Source organism: Rhinopithecus roxellana, chromosome 7 (assembly GCF_007565055.1).
Source record: "Rhinopithecus roxellana isolate Shanxi Qingling chromosome 7, ASM756505v1, whole genome shotgun sequence".
Lineage (NCBI taxonomy): Eukaryota > Metazoa > Chordata > Mammalia > Primates > Cercopithecidae > Rhinopithecus > Rhinopithecus roxellana.
Window position 1 is genome coordinate 98,887,851 of NC_044555.1, and position 19,409 is coordinate 98,907,259.

General features: G+C 42.0%; 1 protein-coding gene across 1 annotated transcript in view; it reads right to left on the reverse strand.

Moving 5' to 3' along the window:
* TRPC5 (transient receptor potential cation channel subfamily C member 5) overlaps positions 1–19,409 on the reverse strand; it is a 345,492-nt gene that overhangs the window by 75,501 nt on the left and 250,582 nt on the right. The window contains exons 4-6 of the mRNA XM_030934047.1: positions 9,456–9,792; positions 7,974–8,113; positions 2,775–3,097 (exon numbers count right to left, since the gene is read on the reverse strand). Of these exons, the coding sequence (XP_030789907.1) occupies positions 2,775–3,097; positions 7,974–8,113; positions 9,456–9,792 (800 nt within the window). The remainder of the gene's footprint in view (positions 1–2,774; positions 3,098–7,973; positions 8,114–9,455; positions 9,793–19,409) is intronic.

Below are 19,409 nucleotides of genomic sequence, written 5' to 3' on the forward strand. Positions count from 1 at the left end.
ATTGAACAGAATGTGGTAACTGCCAATTCTGAATAGCCACTCCATGTAAACTCTTTTTTTTTTTTTTTTGTTTGAGATGAAGTTTTGCTCTTGTTGCCCAGGCTGGAGTGCAATGGCAGGATCTCAGCTCACTGCAACCTCTGCCTCCTGGGTTCAAGCGATTCTCCTGCCTCAGCCTCCCGAGGAGCTGGGATTACAGGCATGTGCCACCACGCCTGGCTAATTTTGTATTTTTGGTAGAAACAGAGTTTCTCCATGTTGGCCAGGCTGGTCTTGAACTCCCGACCTCAGGTGATCTTCCTGCCTTGGCCTCTCAAAGTGCTGGGATTATAGGTTTGAGTCACCGCACCTGGCCTGTTTTTTTCTTTTTTTATGTGGAAGAAAAGGAATGGCATCTCTGGAGAATCAGAAGGAAAAGGATGACAATAAGCAGGTACCAAACTTTCCACTAGATACATAAACAAACTATCCCCTTCTCTAAAAGCAGAATCTTTCTGACTCCCTGGCTGAGTAACGTGTATTTTAACAGGTATGATAAATGCCTGAGGCTGGGTGCAGTGGCTCAGACCTGTAATCCCAGCACTTTGGGAGGCTGAGACGAGTGGATCACCTGAGGTCAGGAGTTCGAGACCAGCCTGGGCAACATGGCAAAACCCCATCTCTACTAAAAATATAAAGATTAGCCAGGCATGATGACGGGCAACTGTAATCCTAGCTACTCAGGAGACTGAGGCACAAGAATTGCTTGAACCTGGGAGAGAGATGTTGCAGTAAGCTGGGATCATGCCACTGTACTCCAGCCTGGGTGACAGAGCAAGACTCAGCCTCAATAAATGAATGAATGAATGAATGAATGAATGAATCAATGAATCAATGAATCAATGAATGAATGCCTGAGTTGAGGCATTTAAAAGAAAACAGCCTTTTACGGAGGAAAAAAATCAACTGATAGAGGGAAAGTTGAGGTAGCATTACTGCTGATTTGGCCCCACCATAACAATGCTTCTTCATGTCTGACACCCCAAGATATAATTTTGTATATGACAGGTGCCCATTCTTTTCAATCGTCCCTGCTAGGCAAGTGATAGGAGCAAAACATCAGTTGGCAACAGGGTTGTTAATAATCACTACAAACTTGCAAGGAGGCATTTCATAAATTTCCTCAGCAGAGTACACATGAGAGCATAATTGGCAGGGACCTGACCTCCTGAAAGGCACCCCTCATTCATGTATTTAATTCTGTTGAACACTTTGATGGGAACAAATGCAGTCTCCTGGTGCTCAAGCCACTACACAATTGCTCTCTATGTTGAAAACAGGTTGCTGTGAGTTCTGTCTCTAGAGTAATGCAGGAGAGGAAGCCATTCCTAGTCAAGAGGCACTAGGAAGCTGATAAGCTGATGTTATACACTCCAGGCTGGCTTAACCAAAGTAGCACTATCTCTCTGTCAACCCATTTTGGATCCCTTCTCCTTGCACATGAATCTGGTTTCCCACCCAAGATTTAGCCCTGAGTTTCGGGAAAAGAGACAAGGAGCATGGCCTAGTGCAGGAAGTTTAATCATAGATTCCATTCTACTGTCTATTAACATGCCACTGAGCTGTGGTTTGTGTGAATCCATTTTAGGAAATGCTGCTAGAGACGAATAACAAGAATCAGCTAGATAGCACTGTTTTTTGCTGTTGTTGTTGTTGTTGTTGTTGTTGTTTTCTCTATCAATGCAACAGTCCTTTTTTTCTCTGGCCTTTGTTGTGGAGCACATTTCTAGAATGTCCAAGTCCACTGATCTGTGTTGGTTTATGGAGTTGTAAGGAAAAAAATTGTATCTTAGTTTAATGACTAAGAATCTTGTATGACCTTGGGGTCATTGCTATGAATACCAGTGATGAGTTGCACTCTCCAGAAGTAGGGGTGGAGATGGACAAGGTGTAGGACACTGAGTTCAGGGTCAGACCAGGACAGCTCCTAACAGCCTGACATGTACTTGTTTGTTTTCTCTTGTCTATTTCCTTTAGCATTGATTTATCAGAAAATGAAAGCCATTCTGAAGGCTTGAAGGTCCCCCGAAAAGTAGGTCTTGACAGGACTAAGCAAAGGCACAGGAGTTCCATGTGTTCAGAGGCAGTGGACTTGTGGACAGAATCATGAGTTATCTCTTGTGTCCTGGAACATTTCCAATTAGTGCTGGGTGCCACTTGGCCCACCTGGAACCTTAAATTAATGTAGCAGGAGAGTGGATTCTAGTCCTACCTTCAGCCTGTCCCCTCTCGAGATTACACCTATGAATGGGGGTGCATTAAGATATGTTTGCATTCTTCCTTGATTCACAATAGTGAAGTTAGCTTTGGTAGCCACTCGTTCAGAGGAATAGCTTTGCTGTTTCATTACCTTGGTGCCACATTTTGAGTGAGGAATTATGTATTTCACCCCAATAAATTCTTTTAAAAATATGTAATGCTACCAACGTAGTTCAGAACCAACTCTTTAGATGACTTCCTGGAATCCCATGTGTGTGCTTGTTTCTTTCCTACCTCACCTAACTTCACTTCGTCTCCTAGTACCCTGTAGCGAGAGAAGAACATTCCTCCACCTCTGACCCTTTGGGTGGATCCACAGTGAGCACTGCCTTCACAGTCAAGTGACAGTGATGAAGCTGTAGGCTGAAAACAGGACAAAAATGGAAAAGGCGGAAAAATGGCAAAAAATAAATAAATAAATAAATAAATAAATAAATAAATAAATAAAGAAAGAAAAGGAAAGGGGATTGTCTTACGTGGAGAAGGCATTGTTCTGTTTCTCACATCGGATCCCTTTGCAGTTGTTAGGCTCATCGATAGCTCTGGTTTCATAATAGAAGTAAAGCTGGTTCAGTCCATTGGCAAAAGCTAGTAGTACCAGGCAGTAGATAAAGAGGAATTTGAGGATATCAAGCAGCATGCGTCCCAAAGAGATCTGCAGAGGTCCTAAGTGGGAGTTGGCTGTGAACAGGGATATGAGACGCAACGAACTTAAAATGTTGGAAATCGCGAAGAGTGCTTCTGCAATCAGAGTCGGGTGCCACATTTCCCATTCCTCCCTTGGACGAGAACCATTATACTGAAAGAAATAACAAGTGCACAAGATGAGAGGTACAGTGAGCATTTATAAAACTTTCCCCTTTTTCCTTCCTTCCATACCCAAACAAAGCCACCAAAATACGCATCAAGCTTTCATTATGCAACAGGCCCCATGCATGACACTATTTGTCTTTCTTGCCCCACCCAATTAGTATGTGCTGCTAACAACTCTCTTCCTCCCACTCCCATCCACATATATACCTAGGATGTACACATAGAAGAATAAATTTTAGATCAATCATCTGGAGCAACCTCCTGTGGTTTATCAATAGACATTTTCTAACTGTGGGTTTACCAGATCATTGGGGAGTGTCACTGAAACAGAGGCACCAGTATGCCCAAGGTAGTGGGGAAAAATCACCCTGCTTCCTAAAGATGTCAAATCAAATGGACTTCCTCAAGCCCTCATTGGGCTCTGAGCACCATGGACAACCTGCTGTTACTGAAAGACAAGGGGTAGACGCAGCCTTCTCGGTATGCAGTGTTCATTCTCACACCCTTGCTGACCGCAGTTTGGGGCTGATGGAGGATCCTTAGGGAGCCATTCACTGGAGCTTTCTGCTGAATTTTTAGCAGGCTGTAATGTATTCTACACTACTGCAAATGGCATGTCAACCTTTCAGGTAATGAATTTAGTACTGCCCCACACAGTGGTGTATGGATGTATTTTACAGTTCATTTGACAACCCTGTAAGTTAGAATGTTCCTTCAGCACACATGAAGAACCAGGGGCTTGAAGGAGGGGAAGAACCATTATTTATTGGGTTGGTTACCCATTCCAGGTTTCCGGCTCCCAGCACATTAGGAGTAGCCTTGTAGAAAGATGACTTCATCGTGAGATCTGAGCTCCAATTTGGGCACTGTCACTTAAAACTGCCTGTATCTTTTAATTTCACCATAAAATGAGGATAATGCCTCCTACCCACTGCACATGTTTGTGATTCTGTATCCATATGCAAAAGTCTGTGTACTCCATAAGTGGAGATGTTATGGAAATACAAGGAATTACTTATTACCTTCCCAAGACAGAAGTAGATTTTGCCTGGAATTTAATTTGAAGCATATTGCCTTGAGCTCACATTTAAATATCACAATTTCTCAGGACTAAATGTAAACAACTTTCCTGAGAAAATGTTGCACTGGGGGCCAAATTATATTGTTAGCATTTCTAAAATGTGCTTCAGTTCCAACAACTGAGGAAACTGGTGCGGTTAAAATCACTTGTGTGTATCCAGTATTCTTCACTGTCAGAGGAGCTTGGAGAAACCATGCCACATTTGTACTTCTGCTTCAGATAGACTGTAGGTGGCCAATCAGTTTTATGTACTCTTCACCAAATCTTATATTTCTACATTTTTCCTCCCCCAACAAACATGCACTGCATTACTGTGAGGGGTAGGAATGGTTATGCCTGTTTTACAAATGGAAGAAATCCAGATAGGCAGAGTGACTTGCTAAAGATCACACAGCAAGTCAGTGGCAGAGCCAGCAAGAAGTAATCCACAGGTCTCCAGACACTCAGTCTAGTACTATTTCTATTAAATGTTACTTATATGATAGTTGACATCACAGCACAGATGATAGATTAGCTTTTAAAGGTTTAAGGTATATGTGAAAGATAGTCTCTTTGCTGATAACAAAACAGACCTATGTTTTAAAACTAGAAATCACCAACTGGAACATGTATAGCTCATAATTTGGGGTTTTCTCTCTCCTCATTTGGAACTGTAACCTCAGGGATGTCTGCTGCCCATGGGATGGTGACTCTGAATTTGTGGAACACTCAGAAGTGTAAAACATGATTCTCGTGGCAAATTTATACTTTGAACATAGATACTTTGCACCTTTGGAGAAAGATATAGCATATATGTGCAGGGAATAAACATGGAACTCATCTGGCATAGAGGTTGGCAAACTTTTTCTGTCAAGAACCAGATAGTATATAATTTTGGCTCTGTGGGCTCTATGGTTCCCATCACAACTACTCAATGCTTCCTTTGTAATCCTAAAGCAGCCTTAGACAATATGCAACCACGTGGACATGGCAGAAGGCCAGGTTTGGCCCACAGACCATAGTTTGTTGACTCCTGATCTAACATGGTGGTTTTAAACTGTGTTCCTTAGAGCCTGGGGGTTTAATGGAGGCATCTCATAGCTACTGTGGAGGCCAAAGTGGAGGCTTAGAAGACTCATTCCTCAAGCCAAACTCAGTCCTTTGGGCTTTTTTATATATTGGATTACTGTGTGAGTTTTTGCTTAAAGATGTGCTGACATGAGGAAAAAAATTTAAAAGGTTGAGCACCATTGATCTAGTTTAATGTACTGCTGATTTATCAGAGGCAGAATCTACAGCTCAGAAAGGTAGAGGGATTGCCTATGGTAATCCTGCTCATGCGTATGAGATTGGGAATTAAATTCACATCTCCTGACTCTTGAGTTAGTAATACTTGGAGGCAAGTGATTTTTCTTACATCCTTTGAAATGGAATGCAGTTAGGAAATTGGCCTTCTTGCCTTTCAAAGGATGTAAATTGCATTTCATAAACCCTAAAGCAAAATATGAAGAGGAACAGCTCAATGTGGGGGCTCAATAGTAATAAGAATTTGAGGGGGGTGTTATTATGTCTTTAGCTAAGCACTGACTGAAAAAAAGGCCATAACTCAGTGGGTAGCATAGTCCAGATTTACTTGGCATACATGGAAACGAGGCAGTGGTGGAATAGATCTAGGTGGTACTATCCTAGAAAAGCAAAGAATGGTTATTCTCCATTTGTAGAATCATCTGGGGGCAACAAGGGTCAATCTTATGTATATTTGCTCCTTTTGAGTACTTTGATGTGTGCTTTTTGGTTCTTGCTTTAGATCATGTGAAGTGGAATAGATATTGTTGACTAATTTTGCACTCTAATAAAATAAAGGATCTTTAAAACCAGCTCATTCCTTGGTGCTTCTGTACTGCTTCAGCACAATGGTGATTGAAAAAGGTTCAAGGAGCCTGTGGAGCAGTTCTTATGGCTTTGCCTCATAGAAGTTGGCTCAGCCTGCTTGGGGAAGGTCATCCAGCCTGGATTTCTGTGGATGGGTAGATCTGATTATCCCCATTTATAAATTCTCATTGCAAATCCAAATTTTGCATGTGGCCTGTCTTGCTTTGTAAATTCTTTTTTGGGAAGGACTCCAACTTCTTGGCAAAGGTCTCCTTTGAATAAAGTGTTTGCCGGTTAAGGGGCATTTACCCAGCTTAATAGAGCAGATTTATCCTTATATTTTGTGATGGAGAAGTATCTAACTCTTTGGAAGCCTCTCCAGTGAAGTCGGACAGGTCATGTGATTAGCTAATGTTGAGAATCTACAGATACATTTTTCATATCCCCAAATTTTAATCCTTTTCTTTATCATTTATTCTAAGCTTTCCTGTTTAAACAAAACCCACCAATTTCTAGATTGATAATTTACGGTCCCTCCAGTGTATAAATACCATTTCCAAAGGAAGAACTTTTCCCTTTACTTAACAGTGTTACTTAGTCAGCAGAGTGCCAGAATGACATGGATTTCACCCAGGCACATTAACCAGGGATTCAAACATTTTCCTCACCAGCTTTTTCTCTTAAGGAAGTTGTAAGCATGTGTTAAACGATCACCACATGTATAGGGCCTACTCTTGGGCTCCTTTCAAAAATGTTTCATGACTGCATTCAATATGCATGCTCTACATAACTCCCAAGGTCTTAAAATTTATGCAATATGCATATTAGGGATACAAAAATAAACTAAGTTGTTGGAGATTTGGGGGACAACCATATTTCCATTCTAAAAGTCCTTAATGTGGAATTTAGAGCCAAAAAGCATGACTGACTATACAATCTTGGAGACTGAATTGTCAGCATGATGGAGAAGTTTAACTCAGGCTACAAGGAGGACAGCAATCCCATTATTTAATAAGCACCAGACCTGAACTCAGAGCCTGTGATTACCCAAAGTAAGACATCAGACATAAAGTTTTTTTCAGGATAATTCGAGCTGAATATTGTGAGGGAAAAGCATTAAGGTGGTGTGTGTGTGTATGTGTGTGTGTGTGTATGTGTATATATATATATATATACATCTGAATTGCTAGAGAAGCACAGGTTGGGTGATACTAAAAATGCTGGATTTACAACTGCTTGAGTGGTTATCCTGGTGGTGGAAGTGATGAGCAAGGAAGAAGCTATTAAAAGTCTATGCCACCTGTAGTCAAATGTCTGGGATTCCGCTACTTGTCATTATATGAAGTGCAGTTGAGAGAAATGGGAATGGAATGTTTAGCTTTGAGAAGAGACAACTCAGAGGGTTAGGGAGAGATGATGTCATATCAGAAGCATTGTTAGGAAGAAACAGTCTTGTTTTGTATGACCCCACAGGGAGGAAGAATTACTAATGATTATGTCACAGAGAGAATAATATTAGACATATATAAAGTAGCCCTTTTGAATGAGTTGACAAGGATTAAGAGAAGCTTTTGAAGATAGTGAATTCAGTGAATTTTCTGCCCCAGCCCCATGCAAGCATCATTGGGCCATTATGTTGGCAAGGACATCGTAGAGAGCATTTAAACACTGAAAGCTGAAGACCCTTTTACCCTGAAAGCCTCAGAAGCTAATGATTCATTTGCAAATTGTTCCATTTTCCACTTTCTTTGCTTAGGTGGACACTGCTTACAAACCACTGAAAGAATGTCTGTTTATATGGTAATTTCCCACATGGATTGAGCCGTCATCATCATCATCACTTTTTCTCAAAACTCTTTATGCTCTCAGTGCAAAAGCTTAATGTAACCAAAATCGCTGTGTAGGAAAAATAGCAGACATTCCAATTTACCTTGACATAGGCCACAATCTTCAAGGAAATAGTTGCCAGGTAGAGGGAGTTCATTGCAAAATCCATCAGGTTCCACCAGTCATGGATGTATTCAGTAAATCCACCATCCCACATTTCCTTAATCTCACCCCAAATGAAACCTGAATAATGGAGGCAAACAGTTTATTTCTACATAGGGTCAACCCTGGTCATCATAGAAGGATCCCCCCCTCCAAGTGAATAAGGATGGAATTAAGGAATGAACTAGGGTCTCGGTGGAGTGAAGCCTTGAGAGACAATAATCACTTGCTTTCCTACTCCACCTCCCAGTTTTGAACTTGCCAAACTTGGTAGGCTTTTCCTGAGAATGCCCATATGTTATACTTTTCTGGGTACTACTCTTAGCATTTTTACTATAGTTACTGAAATGCTGCTGCAATTTTGGGTGCCTGTTTCTACTTTCTTTCCATTTTGGAATGGGAGTAATTTCATCAATAAATTAATTAGATCAGTATTATCCCATAGTCCTTACTTTCCACTAGGTTCAGGAAAGAAAACTTCTCAATGTGTTTTGAGGTGAGCAAGCTGATCATGGATCAAATTACCAGATGTTGGGGCTAAAGCTAGGCAATGGGGCCCAAAATAATTTATAGCTCATTTTTTTCCCCTTTTTTCTTTCATCATGTAGAAGTGTTGTAAAATTTTACCTGATGACATGGATGTTTCTTCAGCCTTGAAATAAAGAAAATAGTAAAAGGTGTGGTTGTGGTCTAGGGCAGTACTTTCTCAGACTTTAAAGTACATGTGAATTATCTGAAGATCATGTTAAAATTCAGATCCCAGGTGGCACCTGAGGTTCTGTGTGTCAAATAATCTCCCAGGTGGTATTGATATTGCTGGTTTGGGGACCACAGTTTGAGTAGCAAGGACTTAGAAGATGGCCGTGTGCTGGAGACTCCAGTGCAATCTAATTATGCCTGGAGACTGCTGGTAGGGCTGTTTTTACCATGATGTGTGTGAATTCCCCCTTGGTTGTGAAATCAGTGTCCAAATAGAATGTAAACCTTGAACAAGAACTGAGTCATGTGGAGTAGCTATGAGAAATTAGCAGATTCATGTGTCCCTTGGTTATGGGAAAAGGTGCTTTGAATAGACTGATCAGCACTTGCTCTACCTACCTTACTTGAGGCCTGTCCTGACTGATACTTGGTTTTGTCTCTAGAATAAATGACAGACAGCTTCTCTGTCCTTGAAGATATTAGATTAGCAAAAGCAAGCCCTAGGTGTACTGCCAATCTCACCATGGACCAGGCAATATTGAATGACCAGGGTCTGGGACAGAAGGAACTACATTTCTGAGACTCCTAAGAAAGGACTACCACACTGCATGGGGGTGGGCTGGGGGTACCCTAGCTCAGAGCTAGTCTGACTGCCTGTTCTAGTAGTTTATTTAAACAGGACTATCAGGCAGTCTGGCCATAGCTCCTGGTCCCTTTGACTCACCTAGAACCCAAGGCAATATCATCCATTCCACGACAGTTGGGGGAGGCCCCTGTACATGAAGGTCTGTCCTGACAATGTGCTGAGAAGCCAGGAGAAGCATAAAGAGGAAGGTCAAATAGGATGCTGTGTGGCAGATAAACTTGATAAAGGGTTTCTTGATGAACAGCCCAAGGTTGCTCCTGGGTGAGATCAGGTAGGCTATAGACAGCATGGGAAACAGGAACCCAATGGTCATGCAGGTTAGAAGCTTGACTACCCAGTGTTTCCGCCGCCATCCAGGGAAGCCGTCATACCACAGGGTGGCAAGCAACTGTTGGCAGTTGGGCTGAGCAACAAACTGGGAAAAGAAGAAAACAAGTTAGGCATCTGGAATGTCCAGGAGAAAGTCTACCATCATAATACCTCTCCTAGTTTACAGTCAGTTCTGGCAAGGGGTTGTATGGCCAATCCCCAAAAGAGGCCTGTTTTCTAGGTTCCTGTGAATGCATCTAACCCCAGAGATGGCTCTACATGTCATAATATGAAACTAGATTTTCCTTAGTGTTCATTATTTTTTAATATATTAAAACAAAATCACTCTGGTTCATGCTTTGGCATGCCTTCCTATTGTCCCTCCCACCCTGTCAGAGTTGTGTTTCCTCAAACGTAGTTTTATATCAGAATCATCCAGGGAATATTAAAAAATCTAAATCCCCAGGTCCTTCCACAGACTGACTAAATGAGACTCTGGGGTGGGGATGGAGGAGGTAGTAGAGCCTGGGTAGCTGTTTTACAAACTCTCCTGGGAACTTATATGCCTTTTAGCAGAGAACCATGGAGATATTTCATTTCAAATTGATTCACATCTGCTCACTCCCTTAGTCTATGTGAGGTCATCATCAATGTGCACTCTGTTTGGGCAAACATAAACTGGCAGGGAATAAGCCCATGCCTGTAGCTAGGGTTTGAAATGAAAATGAATTTCCTTTTATATTTTGTTTTTATTATTCTTGATTTTGTTTTGAGCACCTCTTGGTTAGCTTGTAATGAATCAGGTTGCTACTGTGCCATCTATTTAACACCGTCTCTAGTCTAGACATGCAAAAGAGGAAAAAATATTGGGGGGCTGGCATTACGCTATTGCATACTAACCCAGCTGGGATTTTACTCAAAGGCAATCTACAAAGTGTCAGTGATTAATAATTAAGGAATCATCAGCATTGCAAATCATTATCCAGCTGCTACTTCCTGGTGAGTGACTCAACAGGGAGCTCAGCTGTCAACTACGATTTTAAATACTGCCTACATTTGACAACCCCAGCTTCCCATGGGACAGGTTAAACAGAGCTGCACCGTTTAGCTTGCTAGTACAAAGGAACCATTCTTCTTCTCCTTGAGCACATAGTTGGACTACATTACCCAGGCTCCCTTGCAGTGAGGTGTGGCCACATGACTAATTTCTCACTGTGGGAAATGCTGTGTGGCACTATTTGGCCTGGCCTATAGAAGTCTCCCATGTGTGCTCCTCCATGTTCTTTTCCTTTTCTGACTGACTGGGATGTGATAACCTGGCGTGATCTAGGGGCTTCTGTCAGCCCTCGTCCCTCAATAACCGTGTTAGCAGAACTAGCCTGCTGAACAAGAATACCTGTTTTGGACTGTTACATCACGGAGAAAGTTCTGTTGTGTTAGAGCCATTATATATTTTGGGGTCTAGCCTGTCCTAAAGAAGATTACTGGTATGAAACTACGAAAAATAAACTCTAAAATGTTTTCATCCTGTGGTCTCATTTCCTCCAAACATATTTATGAACTCCATTATGTCCTCACACTTCCTTTCCACACATTCATACACAAAAAGACAAAATCCTATAGTCCCTTTCTACCTTTTTTTTTTGGCCATAGTAGCCTATGCCAAAGGCTGGGATGATGAAGTCCAAGAAAATACAGAAAAGTCAAACAGTAAAGCAAGAACTTTGCAGTAGAAGAACTGCTGGGAGCTCACATTCTACTGAGGGAAACAGAAGCACAAAAGGAGAGTTACACAATTGTATAGTAAGGGCACCGAAAACGATATGACCATGGCATAACGGGAGCACAAAGGAGGGACAAATCTGGATAGATTAGCGAAGGCTTCCTGGAGTAGGTGATACCTGCCTGGAGCATTAAAAGATATGCAACAGTTGCCTAGGTGTGGGAGAGGAGAAGAAAAGAGAGTAAACAGCCAGGGCAGAGATGATCACATGACTAAGGCATAGAGGTGAAAAAGAGCCTGTCTTGTGTGTGTGGGGCTACAGTAGTCAGGGTGGCTGCAGCTTAAATTGCAAGGCTGTGAATGGCAAGAGACCAGGCTGGAGAGGTAAACAGGGGTTAGAGAAGATCAAGACGATGGTCTTTGGCCATTAAAAATAGTATGGACTCAGCTGGGCACGGTGGCTCATGCCTGTAGTCCTGGCGCTTTGAGAGGCTGAGACGGGGAGATCGCTTGAGGCCAGGAATTCAAGACCAGTCTTGCCAACATGGTGAAACCCCGTCTCTACTAAAAATACAAAAATTGCGGGGCGTGTTGGCGTGCACCTGTAATCCCAGTTACTCAGGTGGCTGAGGCAAGAGAATCGCTTGTACCCAGGAGGCAGAGGCTGCAGTGAGCAGAGATAGTGCCACTGTACTCCAGCCTGGGCAAAAGAGTGAGACCCTGTCTCAAATAATAATAATAATAATCATAATTATAATAATCATAATAATGGCCAAGGAGGGCAGATCACTTGAGGTCAGGAGTTTGAGGCTAGCCTGGCCAACATGATGAAATCCCGTTTCTACTAAAAATACAAAAATTAGCTGGGCGTGGTGGTGTGTGCCTGTAATCCCAGCTACTCGGGAGGGTGGGGCAGGAGAATCACTTGAGCCCAGAAGGTGGAGGTTGCAGTGAGCCGAGGTTGCGCCACTGCACACTGCACTCTAGGCTGGGCAACAGAGCAAGACTCCATCTCCAAAAATAAATAAATAAATAAATAACCGTAGTATGGACTATTTTAAGAGCAATGAGAAGCCATAAGTAGTGTGTGTGAGTGTGTGTGTGTGTGTCTGTGTGTGTAGAGTAGTATAATAAAGCAGTTACAACTGGCTCTGTTGTTTACTAACAGTGTAACTGAACAAGTTCTACTCTGTTTTAATGTCTTCCTCTAAAGAATGGAGATAATAATATCTACCTTATAGGGTCGGTGTGAGGATTAAGATCAGTTACTACATACAGAATGCTTAGAACTATGCCTGGCACACAGTAAAGGCTCATTAAATCTTAGCTACATATATTATTATGCATGTAAGAAAATTAGATTTAGATGTTGAAAAGATCCTTCTGGTTACTGGGTGGAGGATGGATTAGAAGCAGAGGGTGGTAAAAACTAGAGGCAGAAAGATTAGTTAGAAAACTATTGCCAATCTTGGGGCGGAGCAAGATGGCTGAATAGGAACAGCTCCAGTCTCCAACTCCCAGCGCGAGCGACACAGAAGACCGGTGATTTCTGCATCTTCAGCTGAGGTACTGGGGTCATCTCACTAGGGAGTGCCGGACAATCGGTGCTGGTCGGTTGCTGCAGCCTGACCAGCGAGAGCTGAAGCAGGGCGAGGCATCGCCTCACCTGGGAAGTGCAAGGGGGAAGGGTATCCCTTTTCCTAGCCAGGGGAACTGAGACACACAACACCTGGAAAATCGGGTAACTCCCACCCCAATACCGCGCTCTAAGCAAACGGGCACACCAGAAGAATATATCCCTCACCTGGCCGGGAGGGTCCCACACCCACGGAGCCTCCCTCATTGTTAACACAGCAGTCTGCGGCGATCTAACCGCGAGGCAGCAGCGAGACTGGGGGAGGGGCGCCCGCCATTGCTGAGGCTTAAGTAGGTAAACAAAGCCTCTGGGAAGCTCGAACTGGGTGGAGCTCACAGCAGCTCAAGGAAACCTGCCTGTCTTTATAGACTCCACCTCTGGGGGCAGGGCTCAGCAAAAAAAACAACAGGGGAAGCAACAGAGGCCTGAGCAGACGCGAACGACTCTGACAGCTTTGAAGAGAGCAGTGGATCTCCCAACACGGAGGTTGAGATCTGAGAACGGACAGACTGCCTGCTCAAGTGGGTCACTGACCCCTGAGTAGCCTAAGTGGGAGACATCCCCCACTAGGGGCAGTCTGACACCCCACACCTCACAGCTTCCCCTGAGAGGAAGCTTCCAAAGTAAGAATCAGACAGGTACACTCGCTGTTCAGCAATATTCTATCTTCTGCAACCTCTGCTGCTGATACCCAGGCAAACAGGGTCTGGAGTGGACCTCAAGCAATCTCCAACAGACCTATAGCTGAGGGTCGTGACTGTCAGAAGGAAAACTATCAAACAGGAAGGACACCTATACCAAAACCCCATCAGTACGTCACCATTATCAAAGACCAGAGACAGATAAAACCACAAAGATGGGGAAAAAGCAGGGCAGAAAAGGGGGAAATTCAAAAAATAAGAGCGCATCTCCCCCTGCAAAGGAGTGCAGCCCATCGCCAGCAACGGATCGAAGCTGGTCAGAGAATGACTTTGACGAGATGAGAGAAGAAGGCTTCAGTCCATCAAACTTCTCAGAGCTAAAGGAGGAATTACGTACCCAGCGCAAAGAAACTAAAAATCTTGAAAAAAGAGTGGAAGAATTGACAGCTAGACTAATTAATGCAGAGAAGATCATAAACAAAATGACAGAGATGAAAACCATGACACGAGAAATACGTGACAAATGCACAAGCTTCAGTAACCGACTCGATCAACTGGAAGAAAGAGTATCAGCGATTGAGGATCAAATGAATGAAATGAAGCGAGAAGAGAAACCAAAAGAAAAAAGAAGAAAAAGAAATGAACAAAGCCTACAAGAAGTATGGGATTATGTAAAAAGACCAAATCTACGTCTGATTGGGGTGCCTGAAAGTGAGGGGGAAAATGGAACCAAGTTGGAAAACACTCTTCAGGATATCATCCAGGAGAACTTCCCCAACCTAGTAGGGCAGGCCAACATTCAAATTCAGGAAATACAGAGAACGCCACAAAGATACTCCTCCAGAAGAGCAACTCCAAGACACATAATTGCCAGATTCACCAAAGTTGAAATGAAGGAAAAAATCTTAAGGGCAGCCAGAGAGAAAGGTCGGGTTACCCACAAAGGGAAGCCCATCAGACTAACAGCAGATCTCTCGGCAGAAACTCTCCAAGCCAGAAGAGAGTGGGGACCAATATTCAACATTCTTAAAGAAAAGAATTTTCAACCCAGAATTTCATATCCAGCCAAACTAAGTTTCATCAGTGAAGGAGAAATAAAATCCTTTACAGATAAGCAAATGCTTAGAGATTTTGTCACCACCAGGCCTGCCTTACGAGAGACCCTGAAGGAAGCCCTAAACATGGAAAGGAACAACCGGTACCAGCCATTGCAAAAACATGCCAAACTGTAAAGACCATCGAGGCTAGGAAGAAACTGCATCAACTAACAAGCAAAATAACCAGTTAATATCATAATGGCAGGATCAAGTTCACACATAACAATATTAACCTTAAATGTAAATGGACTAAATGCTCCAATTAAAAGACACAGACTGGCAAACTGGATAAAGAGTCAAGACCCATCAGTCTGCTGTATTCAGGAGACCCATCTCACATGCAGAGATATACATAGGCTCAAAATAAAGGGATGGAGGAAGATCTACCAAGCAAATGGAGAACAAAAAAAGCAGGGGTTGCAATCCTAGTCTCTGATAAAACAGACTTTAAACCATCAAAGATCAAAAGAGACAAAGAAGGCCATTACATAATGGTAAAGGGATCAATTCAACAGGAAGAGCTAACTCTCCTAAATATATATGCACCCAATACAGGAGCACCCAGATTCATAAAGCAAGTCCTTAGAGACTTACAAAGAGACTTAGACTCCCATACAATAATAATGGGAGACTTCAACACTCCACTGTCAACATTAGACAGATCAACGAGACAGAAAGTTAACAAGGATATCCAGGAATTGAACTCATCTCTGCACCAAGCGGACCTAATAGACATCTATAGAACTCTCCACCCCAGATCAACAGAATATACATTCTTCTCAGCACCTCATCGCACTTATTCCAAAATTGACCACATAATTGGAAGTAAAGCACTCCTCAGCAAATGTAAAAGAACAGAAATTATAACAAACTGTCTCTCAGACCACAGTGCAATCAAACTAGAACTCAGGACTAAGAAACTCAATCAAAACCACTCAACTACATGGAAACTGAACAACCTGCTCCTGAATGACTACTGGGTACATAACGAAATGAAGGCAGAAATAAAGATGTTCTTTGAAACCAATGAGAACAAAGATACAACATACCAGAATCTCTGGGACACATTTAAAGCAGTGTGTAGAGGGAAATTTATAGCACTAAATGCCCACAAGAGAAAGCAGGAAAGATCTAAAATTGACACTCTAACATCACAATTAAAAGAACTAGAGAGGCAAGAGCAAACACATTCAAAAGCTAGCAGAAGGCAAGAAATAACTAAGATCAGAGCAGAACTGAAGGAGATAGAGACACAAAAAACCCTCCAAAAAATCAATGAATCCAGGAGTTGGTTTTCTGAAAAGATCAACAAAATTGACAGACTGCTAGCAAGACTAATAAAGAAGAAAAGAGAGAGGAATCAAATAGATGCAATAAAAAATGATAAAGGGGATATCACCACCGACCCCACAGAAATACAAACAACCATCAGAGAATACTATAAACACCTCTATGCAAATCAGCTAGGAAATCTAGCAGAAATGGATAATTTCCTGGACACTTACACTCTTCCAAGACTAAACCAGGAAGAAGTTGAATCCCTGAATAGACCAATAGCAGGCTCTGAAATTGAGGCAACAATTAATAGCTTACCCACCAAAAAAAGTCCAGGACCAGATGGATTCACAGCTGAATTCTACCAGAGGTACAAGGAGGAGCTGGTACCATTCCTTCTGAAACTATTCCAATCAATAGAAAAAGAGGGAATCCTCCCTAACTCATTTTATGAGGCCAACATCATCCTGATACCAAAGCCTGGCAGAGACACAACAAAAAAAGAGAATTTTAGACCAATATCCCTGATGAACATCGATGCAAAAATCCTCAATAAAATACTGGCAAACCGGATTCAGCAGCACATCAAAAAGCTTATCCACCACGATCAAGTGGGCTTCATCCCTGGGATGCAAGGCTGGTTCAACATTCGCAAATCAATAAACATAATCCAGCATATAAACAGAACCAAAGACAAGAACCACATGATTATCTCAATAGATGCAGAAAAGGCTTTTGACAAAATTCAACAGCCCTTCATGCTAAAAACGCTCAGTAAATTCGGTATTGATGGAACGTACCTCAAAATAATAAGAGCTATTTATGACAAACCCACAGCCAATATCTATTAAATGGGCACAAACTGGAAGCATTCCCTTTGAAAACTGGCACAAGACAAGGATGCCCTCTCTCACCACTCCTATTCAACATAGTGTTGGAAGTTCTGGCTAGGGCAATCAGGCAAGAGAAAGAAATCGAGGGTATTCAGTTAGGAAAAGAAGAAATCAAATTGTTCCTGTTTGCAGATGACATGATTGTATATTTAGAAAACCCCATCGTCTCAGCCCAAAGTCTCCTTAAGCTGATAAGCAACTTCAGCAAAGTCTCATGATACAAAATTAATGTGCAAAAATCACAAGCATTCTTATACACCAGTAACAGACATGCAGAGAGCCAAATCAGGAATGAACTTCCATTCACAATTGCTTCAAAGAGAATAAAATACCTAGGAATCCAACTTACAAGGGATGTCAAGGACGTCTTCAAGGAGAACTACAAACCACTGCTCAGTGAAATGAAAGAGGACACAAACAAATGGAAGAACATACCATGCTCATGGATAGGAAGAATCAATATCGTGAAAATGGCCATACTGCCCAACGTTATTTATAGATTCAATGCCATCCCCATCAAGCTACCAATGAGTTTCTTCACAGAATTGGAAAAAACTGCTTTAAAGTTCATATGGAACCAAAAAAGAGCCCGCATTGCCAAGACAATTCTAAGTCAAAAGGACAAAGCTGGAGGCGTCACGCTACCTGACTTCAAACTATACTACAAGGCTACAGTAACCAAAGCAGCATGGTACTGGTACCAAAACAGAGCTATAGACCAATGGAACAGAACAGAGTCCTCAGAAATAATACCACACATCTACAGCCATCTGATCTTTGACAAACCTGAGAGAAACAGGAAATGGGGAAAGGATTCCCTATTTAATAAATGGTGCTGGGAAAATTGGCTAGCCATAAGTAGAAAGCTGAAACTGGATCCTTTCCTTACTCCTTATACAAAGATTAATTCAAGATGGATTAGAGACTTAAATGTTAGACCTAATACCATAAAAACCCTAGAAGAAAACCTAGGTAGTACCATTCAGGACATAGGCATGGACAAGGACTTCATGTCTAAAACACCAAAAGCAATGGCAGCAAAAGCCAAAATTGACAAATGGGATCTAATTAAACTAAAGAGCTTCTGCACAGCAAAAGATACTACCACCAGAGTGAACAGGCAACCTACAGAATGGGAGAAAATTTTTGCAATCTACTCATCTGACAAAGGGCTAATATCCAGAATCTACAAAGAACTCAATCAAATATACAAGAAAAAAGCAAACAACCCCATCAAAAAGTGGGGAAAGGATATGAACAGACATTTCTCAAAAGAAGACATTCATACAGCCAACAGACACATGAAAAAATGCTCATCATCACTGGCCATCAGAGAAATGCAAATCAAAACCACAATGAGATACCATCTCACACCAGCTAGAATGGCAATCATTAAAAAATCAGGAAACAACAGTTGTTGGAGAGGATGTGGAGAAATAGGAACACTTTTACACTGTTGGTGGGATTGTAAACTAGTTCAACCATTATGGAAAACAGTATGGCAATTCCTCAAGGATCTAGAACTAGATGTACCATATGACCCAGCCATCCCACTACTGGGTATATACCCAAAGGATTATAAATTATTCTACTACAAAGACACATGCACACGTATGTTTATTGCAGCACTATTCACAATAGCAAAGACTTGGAATCAACCCAAATGTCCATCTGTGACAGACTGGATTAAGAAAATATGGCACATATACACCATGGAATACTATGCAGCCATAAAAAACGATGAGTTTGCGTCCTTTGTAGGGACATGGATGCAGCTGGAAACCATCATTCTTAGCAAACTATCACAAGAAGAGAAAACCAAACACCGCATGTTCTCACTCATAGGTGGGAACTGAACAATGAGATCACTTGGACTCGGAAAGGGGAACATCACACACCGGGGCCTATCATGGGGAGGGGGGAGGGGGGAGGTATTGCATTGGGGAGTTATACATGATATAAATGATGAATTGATGGGTGCTGACGAGTTGATGGGTGCAGCACACCAACATGGCACAAATATACATATGTAACAAACCTGCACGTTATGCACATGTACCCTAGAACCTAAAGTACAATAAAAAAAAAAGAAAAAAAAAAAAAAGAAAAAAAAAAAAAGAAAAACTATTGCCAATCTTAAACAAAATGATGGTGACTTAGACTAAGGAAATGGTAGTGGAAATGGAGAGACGTGGTCAGATTTGAAACACAGTGAGGAGGTAGAATTGGCAGGATGCGCTGATGGATGGAGAATGGAGTAATGGATGGGGTGCAGGAGGTAAAGGGGAGGGAGTCTTCTCATTCAGGTGAATTGGTGATGGTAGTGCCATTAACTGAGAGAGGGAACACTGAAGATGAAACGGGTTTATGGAAGTGCATGCCTTTTTAAACCTGTCAAACTAGATTTGTCTATGAGACATCTAAATGGAGATATCCAGATTGACATCAAATACTGATG